The sequence below is a fragment of the Pholis gunnellus genome (genome assembly GCF_910591455.1).
Source record: "Pholis gunnellus genome assembly, chromosome: 5".
In the NCBI taxonomy this organism is placed as follows: Eukaryota; Metazoa; Chordata; class Actinopteri; order Perciformes; family Pholidae; genus Pholis; species Pholis gunnellus.
This window is the reverse complement of record NC_136531.1, coordinates 23,425,514-23,441,181: the sequence shown is the minus strand read 5'-3', so window position 1 is coordinate 23,441,181 and position 15,668 is coordinate 23,425,514. Positions and strand designations below refer to the sequence as shown.

General features: G+C 47.2%; 1 protein-coding gene across 1 annotated transcript; it reads left to right on the top strand.

The window, feature by feature from the left end:
- The first annotated feature begins 57 nt into the window (after window positions 1–57).
- Window positions 58–14,998, top strand: ecpas (Ecm29 proteasome adaptor and scaffold). The gene is made up of 49 exons (XM_079159217.1): window positions 58–108; window positions 873–1,003; window positions 1,250–1,366; window positions 1,715–1,833; window positions 2,064–2,213; window positions 2,315–2,492; window positions 2,673–2,812; window positions 3,078–3,156; window positions 3,246–3,365; window positions 3,528–3,613; window positions 3,709–3,784; window positions 3,859–3,908; window positions 4,005–4,071; window positions 4,191–4,313; window positions 4,419–4,522; window positions 4,683–4,806; window positions 4,903–4,983; window positions 5,073–5,280; window positions 5,535–5,626; window positions 5,848–5,982; window positions 6,087–6,258; window positions 6,464–6,636; window positions 6,777–6,878; window positions 7,149–7,272; window positions 7,784–7,929; window positions 8,436–8,490; window positions 8,619–8,733; window positions 8,822–8,890; window positions 8,996–9,113; window positions 9,220–9,387; window positions 9,565–9,644; window positions 9,799–9,904; window positions 10,090–10,137; window positions 10,221–10,339; window positions 10,421–10,571; window positions 10,673–10,738; window positions 10,841–10,930; window positions 11,139–11,205; window positions 11,299–11,390; window positions 11,494–11,560; window positions 11,678–11,875; window positions 12,016–12,227; window positions 12,316–12,359; window positions 12,459–12,651; window positions 12,767–12,914; window positions 13,340–13,445; window positions 13,562–13,650; window positions 13,730–13,801; window positions 13,954–14,998. The coding sequence occupies exons 1-49, from the start codon at window positions 87–89 to the stop codon at window positions 14,091–14,093; spliced, it is 5,532 nt and encodes a 1,843-aa protein (XP_079015343.1). The 5' UTR covers window positions 58–86; the 3' UTR covers window positions 14,094–14,998.
- The last annotated feature ends 670 nt before the right edge of the window (window positions 14,999–15,668 follow it).

Below are 15,668 nucleotides of genomic sequence, written 5' to 3'. Positions count from 1 at the left end.
TGAGAGCCTGCCGATGATGAAGGAGTGGCACTAGTGAGTGCAGTGACACCAGTGAACTGTGGGGGCGCTGATGTGGCTCTGCAAACATGGCTGCCCAGGATGAACTCAGTAAGTTTCTTTCTGCGGTATTGGTGATTAATATCTCTTAAAATGCTGTATTTGTGGCGGTCAAAAATCAAATGAACGACGATCCTTCTGTATTCTAACGATTGCGATGTTTTTTTAAAAGTAACGATAAAGCTTATTTCAGTTTTAAACTGGTGCAGGGACGGTAGCTAGCTGCTCAGCTATACTGCTAGCTAGAATGCTAACGTCTGGAGGCCGTTTGCCCAGTCATGGTCAAAATGAAACTATCACGTATGCTATTAATACGTTTTCATTAAGCACACTTTTAAGTCGTAGATTCACAACCTGAATGTTGAGAGCGTTTCGGACTAAATGCGTAGGCTGTCAGTGACTGTGCAAAGACGGTGGTATGGCGTCTAAAATGATATGAAATGCGTTGCTGGTCTGTCAGTGAATGCAGCTAGCTGTTAGTGAACATGCTAAGAGAGAGAAGGCTGGCTACACGAGCTGTAAGTCATTCTGGGACGGTCTGTTTTTAGTCAGTTTTTAATTCTGTGTGTTTTGTTCTCCGTGTATGAAGCTGAAGGTCGCACAGTGTCTTTAGCATGTGGTTGCATAAACCCGATTGGAATTGGTTTGTGCTTCCATATTTGAATGGAAAATTGTTGTCAAATGACTTTTAGCAGAGTTATTGCTTCTAAACCGGTCTCATGTTAAGTGTTTATTCTTGGGATGTGACGAATACCACCCAGAAAATGAGACAAAAGTGTTGATCAAGGTGTTCAATGTCTTTATTTTTTTGACAGATCAACTGGAACGTGTGTTCCTTCGTCTGGGTCACGCAGAAACCGATGAGCAGCTACAGGACATTATCTCCAAGTTCCTTCCCCCTGTGCTCCTCAAACTCTCCAGCGTTCAGGAGGGTGTGCGAAAGAAAGTAAGATGGGTGTCGTCTATATCTCTAAAGAGATTACAATGACTCTGCTCAAGCTACACCTCAGAGAAATGTGAATAATCTCCTTTGAAAGGCCACCAGAACCTCTCCCTCAAATATGTGTCTTAAGTCAAAGCCATAAAACATCCACTGTATGCAAACAACATGCAGCCTCCAGTTTTGCCAGTCAGTTTTTTTTTTTGCGTTTGTTGGTCAAACCACCAAATAACTCTCTGTGCCTCCTGCTAGGTGATGGAGCTGTTGGTCCATTTGAACAAGAGGATAAAAAGCAGACCGAAGATTCAGCTGCCGGTAGAAACTCTGCTGGTACAGTACCAAGATCCCGCTGCCGCCTCCTTTGTGACGGTAAGAATGAAAGTTCACAGCGCTGTCTTCATGGAGCCAGACGTTTTCATATGCAGTCATGATGCAGTCACAGAGTTGAGCATTTTCTAAATGTGTAGGTGTTTATAATCGCTATTGAGGGTGTTCACTAATAACTAGTTACAGAGACAATAACATATCTAGTCTGCACCTGTATTTTAACACCGTATGTTAAAAATAGTAGATTTAGTTGTCACTGACGTGGATTTTATTCCATCTGTCTTGATATTTAAGAAGTGATCGGAAACCAATTGGATTTGTATTTAGTTTTAAGTCGTGACGTGTGATTTGATGTGTGATGGTGATCGTTCAATCCAATGTGTTTTGTAGAATTTCACCATCATCTACATCAAAATGGGCTACCCTCGTCTGGAGGTGGGGAAACAGTGCGAGCTGGCCCCCACCCTCCTCACTGCCATGGAGGGCAAGCCTCAGCCGCAGCAGGACAGGTGAGGGGACACACTCACCTGTAGACACACCGTAGGATGCACACGCATATTTACCATTATCACAATACTGGATTAAAACAAGATTATTATTGTTTTTTTTTAGAGCCACTCAAAGTTTTTGCCCGATTGACACATGTATCGGGTTAAACATGTGTTCTGTATAAGCGGCTGACCCCTCTCCGTTCCTTGTTGGACTGTGATTTCGCTTCACTCTCGCTCTCTCCTCTTAGCCTGATGCACCTGCTGATCCCTACTCTTTACCATATGAAGTATCCTGCAGACTCCTCCAAGATCGTGTCTCCATTTAACTTGTCTGAGAGGCCAAAGACGGTGCAGCTGCTGCTGGAGTTCATGTTGGATGTTCTACTGATGCCTTACGGGTGAGTTCCCGCCGTGTGCTCTGTGGCGCTCTCGGAGCGGTCCAACTCTTCAGCGTTTGAGCGAGAACGTTGACCTGTTACTCGTTTTCCGGCTCCTCTAGGTTTGTGCTGAACGAATCCCCGACTCGCCCTGCTCCCCCCTCCTCCCAGGGAAGTCCTGCGGATGGGACGGCGGCCGCAGGTGGCCAGGGTCTCCCCCAGCCTCCCCCAGGGATGAGTGTCTATGCTGCCAAGAGGGTGATCGGAGAGGCCCAGTGGAGCGCGGAGCAGCTGGAGCAGGTACAGTCACTGGAGGATGAGTAGTGGCTAAATTTTATTATGTTTGCCTTCCTGACAAAGATAAGACACCATCCCAAAAGTCAGATAATAGATATTTAATGCACTTTTATGCCTGAGCCCCTGTATTTGGAGGGCTGTGTAACGATTCTAATCCCGTCCTCCTGTGTTTGGTGTGGACAGTGTAAACTGGGCATAGTGAAGTTCATGGAGGCAAAGCAAATCCCGGAGGTGGAGACGGTGGTGCACCTGGTGGTGGCATCGAGCGACACCCGACACGGCGTGGCCACGGCGGCGGATCTGGAGCTGAAGAGCAAACAGAGGTTGGTGAAGGAGCTCGGGTCGTCTCTGGTTCATCAAGTCACGCACGCAGTAGCCTCACCTTGAACTCAGTATGGGGTACAATGACTTATCTAATTAATAGGTGTACTTGTGCCTCAAATTCACAAGATAACATAAATGTTCTCAAATTGATTCTTTGTCCATAACATTTGTTTTCAGGCTACGTTTAAGAGATTGAGAGGCTGGTATCTAAATCCTTCTGTCTTCATACCATTGGTTGCGTCCTTGTGTTTCATTATCTTGCAGCATCATCGACTGGAACAATCCTCTAATTATCAACAAGATGTACAAGGTGTATCTGGGGGACGTTCCTCTTAAATCAAAGGTTCGTCAGTTCATTTTTTAACTTACCTTTTTTTTTTTTAATCTTTTTAAATATAAAGTGTATATAATACTGTTTTGTCTGTGCACTAGGGAGGCAGTGTGAAGCAAGAGCTGAAACACGAGCCAGTAAGCACAAGAGTGAAGCTGAAGATCCTGCCACATCTTCTGCGGTCACGCCTAGCTGCCGAGTGCTTTCCAGCTAACATCCAGGTAATAATAATAGTAGTAGTAGGCTATCTGTCCGCGCTTGCCGGTGCATTTGTGTATTCTCAATATTTAGACTAAGTAAGTCTGGTGGTTCGGCTAAATCCTTTTCCCCAAACGCTCCTGTGTGCGGCGCAATCACTCCTTTTGCTTTCTTCTCCCCTGTAGGTTGTGTATGACGGTCTGTTTGGAGCCAACACCAACAACAAGCTCCTGTCCCACACCTTGCAGTTTGTCCATCACATCTGCGTGGTGTAAGAAAAGTCTACTTCCATCCAGGTTTCATTTCTTTACACAAAATATTCATTTGCATTTGAAAAATAATATTTGGGCTTTATGTGTTTTTCAGATGTCCTGACACTAACAAACCGTTGGGACTAATGCTGCTTAACGGTCTCACCAAGCTCATCAATGAATACAAGGAGGTACAACTACATGTGACAGCACACATGTCTACTATATAGATATCAATATATATACTAAACATTTGTTCTTGCAGGATCCTAAGCTACTGTGTGTCGCCTACTCTGCTGTTGGAAAGCTGTCAAGGTAAAATGAAATGACTTTTTTTTTCTTAAATGTCGCCAGCTTGGTTTAGGATTTTAGTAATTAAAAATATTCTACATTTTATATCCTCTCCTCTAGCCGCATGCCACAGCTGTTCACAAAGGATATCGCACTGGTGCAGCAGTTCTTTGAGTCCATGTGCAAGGTAAGTGGAAGATCACAGCAGCACACACCAACACATTCTAATAAAACAGTTCTAATTCTAAGAAGATGCAAAGGGACTATCTGACATTGATGTTTCCAAAAATCTGTCTTTTTCTTTAGGAGGAGTCCGACGTCCGTCTTGCCATTCAGGAAGCTTTGTCTATGATGGTTGGAGCTTACGCCAACCTGCAGGGGGCGCTGCTGAACCTAATGGAGGCCCTGGTGGCTGCATATATTGGAAAGGTGAGTCCACACGGGTAAACGAGGTATTCGGTTAATAAAAAATACAAATGTTGATGAGTTTAGTAAGTCGGCATGAGGCGTAATCAACAACTGTTTTTGTGGCAGCCGGAGGTGCAGGTTCGCCAGGTGGCCATGAAGTTTGCCAGCACAGTGTTTGCTTCTGATCACGTGCCATCAAGATACCTGCTGCTGCTGGCAGCTGGAGACCCGTAAGTCCCGAAACACGGAAAACTTAGATTTAAATGCAACGCAAATAAGCATCTTGCTTAGCTTGCTTAGCATTTTAATGCTGAAATAAGGGCGTTGGTCGTTTAACCTTCCCCGAGTGTTGCAGGAGATAACCCGAGCTGTCGTCGTGTGTTATTTCAGGAGGGAGGAGGTGGCCGCGGAGGCCCAGAAGGTGCTGAGAACTTTTTCCAACAAGAGCTCAGAGAAGGAGGGACCGAAGACGATGCCCTCCTTCCCTGACATGGTGGCCTACGTCCAGGAGAAGGTGAGGCTCTGCACTTGTTTTTCAGTCTCTTGAAGACTCGAAATGAAAAAAATGATTTAATCTCTTTTCTTATCTTTTTTATCTGTTCGCTATCAGGCGGCTCAGAGGATGAAGACTCCAGCTAAATACACTGTTGGAACCTACACTATCCCTTTCAACCCATCTGCGTTCGGGGAGGTAAATACTAATTGGTGATCAGGCTGTGACATTGGATGAGTTTTATTTATTTTTGCTGCAGACACCTAACTTCCCTCTTGTCTTCCCAGATCGTGCTCTACCTGAGGATGTGTTTGGCCCACAGCGCCGGGGTCACGCCCTTGTCCGTGCGGCTGACCGACATGCAGGACGACGCCCCGGCCATCGGGCGCTACATCCGCGCGCTGCTGACCGCCGAGTCTCAGTCGAAGGGTTCGGAGGCGAACCCCGTTCACGTGTACATGGATCTGCTGCAGCAGCTGCTGTCTGCCGTCGGGGGTGAGTTACAACTGCTGCAGCATCAAGTCGTGTGTCCGTTGTTATTATGGGCTTCACAACTATTACTAGTAGCTCACATGAAGGGGATATCAGTGGAACAGAGAGCGTTTGTTTTGTTAATTATTGAACCTTTTATAAGTGATGTTTTCAATTATTTTCATCTGGGTGGTACTGTAAAAGAATTGTGGTGATGATCATGGTTGGAAACACTCCGTGTGTTATTCATTGCACCCCCCCTTTATTCATCTCAACAGGAATCCCCGTGATGTACTGTCTACTGGAGGCGGTGTCTGTCTGCCCAGACATACTGGCTCCCAGATTTGTTGAGAGAATTGACTGGATTAAAGTGAGTGTCCCCTTGATGTATGTGTATTTGTTTAGATTTAGGATGGAGGCAAGTCTACAGTGAGAGTCATCGCGCTCTAATTCACGAGTGAGACGGATATCAGCGCCGTTAAACTAACTGCTCCGATCACTCGGCTTGTCCTGTGATATCGTAAAAAAAAACCACGAGCATCATTCACACGTCTCCGCTGCCGCTGTAATGACAGATGTCGTCCTCTCCAGAGTCTGATGAACACAAATAAGGAGGACATGAGGGAGCTCGCGGCCCAGTTGTACGCCGTGGTGGTCTCCTCCATGACTGGCAACGAGCTGCAGACGGCCGTGCACAACCTGCTCAAAATCACCAAGGACAACCACGTATGCACACTTTTGTCTTCTCAGAGCACTCGAAGGTTTAAAATATATATATTTAAAAGTGTGACGTTTTTGTGTAAATGTTTCTTTGTTTTGTTGAACCACAGAGTCCTGAGACTCAGCACGGTGCCATCTTGGCTCTCGGCTACATGGTGGGAAGGTACATGAGCAAGAAAAAGGCTGTGGCCTCTGCGGACTCTACACTCGGCATGGGGCAGCAAATGAGCATCGCCTCCCAGGGAGATGATGAACTTGTTGCCATGGCCACCAAGTCAATCGGTATGCATTATTTTGTTTTACTACAATGTCCTGCAGTTCAGACTGACTATAGCAGCTGTTGTTGTACAATAAATTGGTGTTTATTTGCCATAAAACCTTTTTTGTGTGAACACAAACTAATTGAAAACAAATTGCTTTTGTCTATTTGGGTTCATCAACTAGGAATGAGTTCATCACGTGTGTGTGTGTGTGTGTGTCCCTCCAGGTTCCTTCCTGGACAGCAGCAGTGCCCTGCTGGCTGTGGCAGCGTGTACAGCTCTGGGAGAAATCGGCCGTAACGGCCCCCTGCTGATCCCCGCAGACGGGGCGGGCTTCACCAAACTGTCGGCCACGGAAAACCTGCTGGCTCGCATCCCCTCTGGCAAGGAGAGCACCAAGGTAACCAGGGACTACACGGCAGGAAGTGGGCGCTGTGGCGTTTTTGAAGTGTGCATGTATGCTCTCAAATGAACGCATCCGATCTTCAGCCGAAAGATCTGTGACACATGTCGTCTTTATGTCCTCTGTACGCGGTCCAGATGAAGGAGCGATCGATCCAGACCCTGGGTTACCTTCCTGTGGGAGACGGAGACTTCCCTCACCAGAAGAAGCTGCTGCAGGGTCTCATGGACTCTGTGGAGGTATGGAACATGCTGACTGCAGCATTAACACAATTTATTTTGTCTAGGACTTCATGTTTTCGCACAAATACAATCTTTTTTTAATTTTGTATGATGCATTGTTAGGTAAGAAGTCTCAAGCCTATGCATCAAACCGTAGAGTTTTGGCAGAAGTGGGGATTTCTGCACTCTCAAATTATTAACATTCATTGTCATTGACGTCCCTTTTGAAGCTGTGTCTCATTAGTGGACAAATCGCTCAACGTTTCTCCCCCCCTTCTCTGTCTGAAGGCCAAACAGGTGGAGCTGCAGTTCACAGTGGGAGAGGCTATAACCAGTGTTGCAATAGGCACCAGCTCTGGAGCTGCCAGAGACCCGTGGACCTGCACCGAGGACCAGTACAGCCCGCCACAAAGTAAGTACCTTCAGTACTATCTATGTCACGCATGGCCCGTCCAGTCAGAGGGACCTCCCCTCTTCCTACGGTGTCTTTTTATTTATTTTTTTTCATCTGAAGCGCCGTTCCAAGGACAGAGGGTGTCGTATGCTGTACAGATTGTCGAGTGCCCTTGAGCTAAATGTGCGATATGTGATATAATATATAATATATGTAAAAAAAACTTAATTCAGGAATTAGGTCATTTCTCAAGCTGTGTTCGCATTTGATTGATTTTGGTTGTCAAGTATGTTCAAGTGATCCCATTCGTCAGACGGTCTCTTGCACACTGACAGCGGTTGTCATGGTGAAATGCATAATGATGAAAGACAAATGATCTGTCTCGCAGTTCTGCATTAGTTATCGGATATGTGACAAATTTGATTAACCTGAGTATTAATTTCCATGTTTCTCTATCTACACCTCAACAAAACAAATTTTTTTTTGTCCCTTTTAAAAATGTTTCCACTCTTTCCCTTTTTTCTGTTAGATGTGAAACATAACGACGTGGTTCCGTGGGTCCTCACGTCCGTCTTGGCCCGGTACATACCCAGCCAGAACCCCCATGTCCGACAGGCCGCCTGCATATGGCTGCTTTCTCTGGTGAAGAAACTCAGCCAACACAAGGAGATCACGGTGAGCGTCTGGTACAACTGTACACTTCTGGAACTCAAGAGGCCCGGGGTCCCAGTTACCAGGAGAGGGAAAACTTAGACAGGAACTGTTTTTGCAAGGCTCACATAGCGACTTGAGTTAAGAAGAGTTTGTGATTTCAAATATTACAAAAAACAGATTGGTGTAATATTTCATTATGCTTTACCTTGTTTTTGGTCTGTGAGATCTGGAGTTAAGACCTTCGCACGCCACGCCTGTTGTTTTTATTTAGAAAATGTCCCATGTTTAGTCTAATAACTATACTTTATCTTTGAACTTTCTTTCCACATTTGTCACAAATGCTCACAAAAGGTGTATCTGTACTTATTAATGACTTTTAGCTGCAGAAAATACACAATAATACCGTTTCTTTCCCCTAATGAGAAAGAACTGGAAGGCTACATCTTGTTTTGTAGCAAAGAATAAAACACAGACTTGTTGTGCATCCATCAAACCCGTAATCCAAACCTTTGCCTTCACTCTTCCAGTCCCATTTGAAGGAGATTCAGGTGGCGTTCATCTCTGTCCTCTCAGACCCTGATGGTAAGAAGAGACTTCGGTCTAACCCGACTCCGTTATTACTTCACACCAGCTCATGCTTTTTTAAACGTACATGTGCAACATTACAAAACTAACCATCGCCCCCTTGCTCTCCCTCTTCTTTCACGTAGAGCTGAGTCAGGATGTGGCGTCTAAAGGCCTGGGCCTGGTCTATGAGATGGGAGGAGAGGTGGACCAGCAAGAGCTGGTGTCTACTCTGGTGGAAACACTCATGACTGGCAAAAGGCGAGTGGACGGTTGAGTAAAGGAGGACGGAAGAGGAGAGTGTTCATACAGAACACATTGTTAAATTCTTGTTTGTCTTTGCGAACAGAGTGAAACACGCCGTTTCAGAAGATACAGAGGTGTTCCAAGGAGAAGGTTTGGGGAAAACACCTGACGGGTAAGTTGGATGTCACCACTGTTGGACATTTCTGCCCTTCCTAAATGTAATGAAAATGCTTTGTGTGCACACACACTGACCTCCCTCTCCCTCTCCCCCGGACAGTCACGGCCTGACCACATACAAGGAGCTCTGCTCGCTGGCCAGCGACCTGAACCAACCGGATCTCGTCTACAAGTTCATGAACCTGGCCAATCATCATGCCATGTGGAACTCCCGCAAGGTATCGTGTCCGCGCATCGTCGTCGTCAAGTCAATTTCCCCCTCGTTCTCTTGACTATTTGGGCCTGTCTCACCCTTCCTTCCCCCCTGACCTCTCCTCCTTCCAGGGGGCAGCTTTTGGTTTCAACATGATCGCATCCAAGGCCGGGGAGCAGCTGGCCCCCTTCCTGCCCCAGATCGTGCCCCGCCTGTACCGCTACCAGTTTGACCCCAACCTGGGCATTCGTCAGGCCATGACCAGCATCTGGGACGCCTTGGTCACCGACAAGACCCTGGTAGGAGCTCGGTCTTGTGCGACATACAAAAAAAAAACATACAAACTAGATCTAGGTGTAAAAAAATTGTGTATATATATATATATATATATATATATATATATATTTATTTATTTATTTAAGACTGTCATCGTTAGAAGTAACGCGAACATGCTGGTTTGTTCTGGTGCCTTTCAGGTGGATAAGTATCTGAAGGAGATCCTGCAGGATGTGATTTCCAACCTGACCAGTAACACCTGGAGAGTCCGCGAGTCCAGGTACAGTAACTACACACACACACACACACACACACACACACACACACTAAACATTAGTAAGACTACTTTTCTATTTGAATTCATTTCTATTTCGCTGTGATGTAAAAGTCAGATGATAACAGATCTGCTTTTGATGGATTGATTTCCCCTCCAGCTGCCTCGCCCTGAATGACCTGATCCGCGGCCGCCAGGCCGACGACCTCATCGATCACCTGTCGGAAATGTGGGAGGCGCTGTTCAGAGTCCTCGATGACATCAAGGTGAGCGGGAACTGATCCGAGAGCAGCAGAGAGCTCTGACACATTGTAGAAACTGTGGATGGGACACGCGAGATGATGACTCCTATGAGGCTGTCATGTCGGGCAGACGTTACACACACGGCAGAATAACTCCAATAAGTATTACGTTATTTTGTTTCTGACCGTCGTGTCGTCTTGCATTTCAGGAGTCTGTGAGGAAAGCAGCAGACCTAACGCTGAAGACGCTCAGCAAGGTAAAACTGTTCGTCCCAATAGCGGCCTCTGCGGTTGTTTGCCTGTTCACGGTACAAGTGTCTCGTGTCACCCGTCTGTCCAGGTGTGTACTCGTATGTGCGAGTCGACGGGCTCTGCAGCCCAGAGGACCGTGGCGGTGCTGCTGCCCACCCTGCTGGAAAAAGGCATCGTCAGCAATGTGTCAGAGGTCCGCTCACTAAGGTACCGTCTCCCTCCATACGGCCCTCCGTACGCCACGTGACCAGGTTTGTCCCTGAACTAATCCGTTAAATTCCCTGCCAGCATCCAGACCCTGGTGAAGGTCAGCAAGACGGCGGGCGCCAGACTAAAGCCTCACGCCTCCCGGCTGATCCCGGCCCTGCTGGAGGCCCTCAGCACCCTGGAGCCTCAGGTCCTCAACTACCTCAGCCTCAGAGCCACAGAGCAGGAGAAGGTACCCTCAGTTGTCCGCCGCATCTCCACCCCAAAGTCTGGCGAGCAGAGCCTGTACGTTTTTAAAAAAAAAAAATGTTTTTTCTTGAATCGCTTCTCTAGAATGCCATGGACGCTGCCAGGCTGAGTGCCGCCAAGTCCTCTCCGATGATGGAGACCGTTAACATGGTAGGAAACGCAACACCAGGATTCGTTTGACAAAACATGACAAAAGCCCGTGTGATCTGTTTAGTGAGGATCCGTCTCGTGTGTGTGTGTCTCTGTGCGCAGTGTCTGCAGCACCTGGACGTCTCCGTGCTGGGAGAGCTGGTTCCCCGGCTCTGTGAGCTGCTCAAGAGTGGAGTCGGCTTGGGCACCAAGGTACACACACACACACACACACACACACACACCTCTGTAGTCCCTAATTCCTAGATTGTGTGCAAGTGCTTGATGCTTTTTGATTGTCTTTTTTAAAAAAATCTAAGCTGTGTCTTGAATGTCGGCCCCTTGCCTCCCGTACGTATGTAAAGATGCAGCGTGTCGAGTCAGCGTGTTTATGCTCGTCTCTCTCTGTTTTCCGGCACAGGGAGGCTGTGCCAGTGTCATCGTCTCACTCACAGTGCAGTGCCCCCAGGACCTCACCCCATACTCAGGTAGGCGAAGCTCATCTCTTCCTGGAATGCGGTTTTTAATGTTTGATGCGAGCGAACTGACGACAGAGATGTTGTTGTTGTTGTTGTTTCCAGGTAAGCTGATGAGTGCCCTGCTCAATGGCATCCATGACAGGAGCACTGTCGTGCAGAAAGCATTTGCCTTTGCTTTGGGACACCTAGTCAGGGTAAGCACCACTCCTGCTCAAGCATTTTTATTCTAATAATTACAGCGTGGGTCGTTCTCAGTGACTTAGTAAGCATGGCTGGTTGCACTTGTCCCCCCATCAGACCGCAAAAGACAGCAGCGTAGAGAAACTACTACTGAAGCTCAACAGCTGGTACTTGGAGAAGGAAGGTGAGGCGGCAGAGAAGTCGATGTGTCCTCTCAATATAATGATTCTGTTTTGTGCATTAAACCCAACGGCACCTTTGGGACACCCGCTCTCTTCTTCTCTCTCTCTCTGACTCCCAGAGCCGGTGTACAAGTCGTCATGCGTGTTGACCGTGCACGCCATCAGCCACTACAGCCCCGACGTGCTGAAGGGCAACGCGGGGGTGGCTCTGCCGCTGGCCTTCCTGGGAATGCATCAGGCGCCGGGTCCCGATGAGGAGAAAGGAGAAGGCCACGACGCCACGCTGTGGGCTGAGGTGTGGCAGGACAACGTCCCAGGTGAGAACAGATAAATGACAAGACTACTATTTTGGATTAATGGCGTTCATTAATTAACTCGGTCTAATCTCAACAGCGCTACGTACTCTGTCGCTGCGCTAACATTAGCTTCCGTTCTCTGAACTTCTCTTTGACTCCAGGAAGCTTCGGGGGCATCAGGCTCTACATGCCGGAGCTGATCGCCATCACGCAGAAGGCCCTGCAGTCCCAGTCCTGGAAGATGAAGGCTCAGGGTGCAGCTGCCATGGCAACCGTTGCCAAGGAACAGACGGGCTCGTTGGTGGCGCCGCACCTCGGCATGGTGCTAACGGCTCTGATGCAGGGGCTGTCCGGACGCACATGGGCGGGCAAGGTACAGCGGCTGAACAACAGCGAGGAGGAAGATAGTTGTGTCACAAAATACTTTTTTTTCGACAAATATATATATTCTATTGTTTCAGGAGGAGCTATTGAAAGCCATTGGATCTGTAGTCTCCAAATGCAGGTGAGAGTCCCTGCAGAATTGTTTATTTTACCCACTAATCCCAGTTTTAGTTGAAGGACAACATTCACTTACCAGAGTTTGAATTGCTTCCGTTGTTAGCGCGGAGCTGAAGAAGCCCTGCGCGGGCCAACCCAGCGTCTCCGAGGTGCTGGAGCTGGTGTTCAAGGAATGCCGCAAGGAGAGTCTGGTGTACAAGATGGCCGCTCTGCGCTGTGCCGGAGACGTGCTCCACAGCAGCCAGGAGGACCGGTTCAGCGACATGGCTGAGATCCTCTTCCCCCTGATCAAGAAGGTTTGAATCCCGTCTTACTCTCATCTGATACCGCTCATTTGCCACATCGGCAGACATCTTTTGAGACGCCTGTTTGAACTGCGCTCACTCTTATCTGACCGGTGTCCCCCGACAGAACTGCCCACAGAGCGGCGGCGCGTCACAGAGGACGCGGGAGGGCGATGACGATAAGGACGTGAAGGAGAAGGAGCTGCAGACGGAAGCCCTGCTCTGTGCTTTTGAGACTCTTGGGAAGGCTTGGCCCAGAAACCAGCAGACTCAGAGTAAGACACACACACACACACACACACACACACACACACACACCGCTGCTCAGATACCACCAGTTGACTGCTTCAGGGAAGTCAATAACCCCGTAACCCTATCAAGCTGTAGACTTGTTCATACGTTGTGCAAAATGAATGGTGAAAAATATGAATCCCAGACACTTATTAACATTCACACACACACGTTATGCAGCAGGGTTTGAGGCTTCGAATCATTTTCATTTACTTTTTTTTTTTTAAACAAACACACATCTGGACTTTTGACTCTCTTGCTGCTCATGTGGCGGACCACACCTGCTTCTTTTGAACCTTGAGCCCCTGATTTGTTGTGGTCCTCATGTACTGCACTGACAAGCTAGTTTGATTTTTCAAGGTGTCCTAACGTAGTTGGACAATGTTGTGAACTCTGTGTCTGTCTGTAGCTCGCTTCCAGGCGGCGGTGTGCACTCTGATGTGCGAGAGGCTCAAGCTAAGCACCTGGAAAGTGCAGGTCGCTGTTCTCCAGTCCATGAAGGCGTACTTCAAGGGGTAAGGGCCAATCCAGACCAACGTGTCCCGAACCCTGAATCTATCGGGCGTGCTCACGATGAACATTTCTAATCGGTGATGTTGACTCCGTGCGTGTGATGTTTTTCTCTCCGTAGGTTGTTGCTGCTCGAGAAGGGCGGTGAAGACTTCGACGCGTTGTCTCAGATCCTCGCAGAGACCTGCGGCGCTCTCACTCACCCTTTAGGTAAGGGCCTCACAATGTCCGTGTAGTATTCTAGTATCCTACGCCGGCACATTGTCACTGTGTTTGTTCTCCTATCCAGAAAACAAAAGCTACTCCACTGTGAGGACGGAGGCCTTGTCGGTTGTGGATCTGATCGTGAAGAGAACTGGAGGTAAGGGTTTCTGGGGGCATAATCCCTCCGACCGGAGCGAGCGTGGATGGTGACGCACTCCCAACGTGCGCATATAAATAATGAACATGTGTATGCTCTACTTTGATCCATCCGTCACTGACGAACCGTTCCCGTTTCTGTGACGTTAACAGAGAGCGAACAGTGGGACTGTGTGTCCGTGAAGAGCCGGGAGCAGCTGCAGCGCTCGCTGTCAACGATGCAGACCGACAGCAGGCCGGACCTGAGGGACAAGGCCCAGGAGCTACGCAGACACATCCAGAGCCAACCCTGAACACACACACACACACACACACACACACACACACACACACACACACACACACACACACACACACACACACACACACACACACACACACACACACACACACACACACACACACACACACACACACACACACACACACACACACACACACACACACACACACACACACACACACACACACACACACACACACACACACACACATAGAGCTCACCAAGCCAGCCAGATACATGCAGTCACAAACACAGAATATAACCAAATGGAGCATCAACTCTTTTTCTTTTGCTTCTTTATCAGTCGAACGAAACGCATCACACACTCCTCAGTCTGAGGTCTTTAATTCAGTTATCTTCTCTTAAACGGATATTCACAAATCTTTCAAGTCACTGCATTACTTATCCATATTACACACACACACACTGATTTCATGTTTAGCGGCTGACGAAGCTTGAAGAGAGACTACAGTAACACAACTCGCAGTGACGAAGTGGTGGAGGGCGAGGCTGTTACTGTAACGTGTTCATTTTTATTTTGTTCGTTTAAATGGACGGTAACATAATGAAAATAAATACTATATAAACCGATGTGTTGGGTTTGTGGACACTGTATATCTAGAGCCCCAAAATGGGGACTTTTACTACTGTTGTGTGTTTGCCTACTCATTAAATATCAGAAGAGACGTCTAGTCGGACACTTCCTCGCTGTTTCACCACCGCTGCCGAGCAGTGGTGAAACAGCGAGGTACCTCCGGCTGCTGTAAATGATGTTCTGTCTCCTGTTTGGGGTGAATGAGCAAGACCACAGCCAATTTAGTACGCTCTTGAGAATGAAATAAAGAAACCCTGTTCAGTTGAAAGTGATGCTATAGTTGTTTGAATTTGTCCCTGATAAAATAAAACTACCGTGACAATTTTGACAAGTGGCTTTCTTTTGTCCCTAATAAGGAATGATGGTTTTATGTTTACGGTTTTTAAAATCAAAGAAACAAGTTAGTGTTGATTTCTCAGCAATTCAAACTCATAATCACACATATTGATGAGACCACACACGTTAGGTACAAACAATAAGGAAAGGTTGAACTTGCTTGGTTGACAGTCAGAAAAGACATCATGCACTCTCGCCACATGTTGAGTTATTTATCTGAGGTAAATAAATGCTTACATCTCAGCTGCATTATCAAGTTGTACTTTCTGGTGAGGTTCATCTAACAGCCAATCAAATGTCATGTGACCCAGCTGTAACTGATGCGTTTGACATGAACCAAAGCAAACAATCCTCCAGAGCTTATATTTAAGGAAAAGCGAACATTCCTAGAGATGGATATGGACGCTCAAACTCAAAGTTATTTTTACGGTTGGTTTATTACTGTATGCAGTAATCTGATGTAGTTCAAACAATCCTGTTAAATAGTGACTATCATCTTGGCAGTACGTGTTATTTGTTTGCTAATAAAGTCTATGAAATGTATGTAACTGTAAAATTGTAACTCAGCAACCAAATAGATTGCGTTAGGTCAGTGGCCTGAAGATTTTTGTAACGTGAATAAAAGGTAAATTGTCTGACACGGCAGGTTTTGGC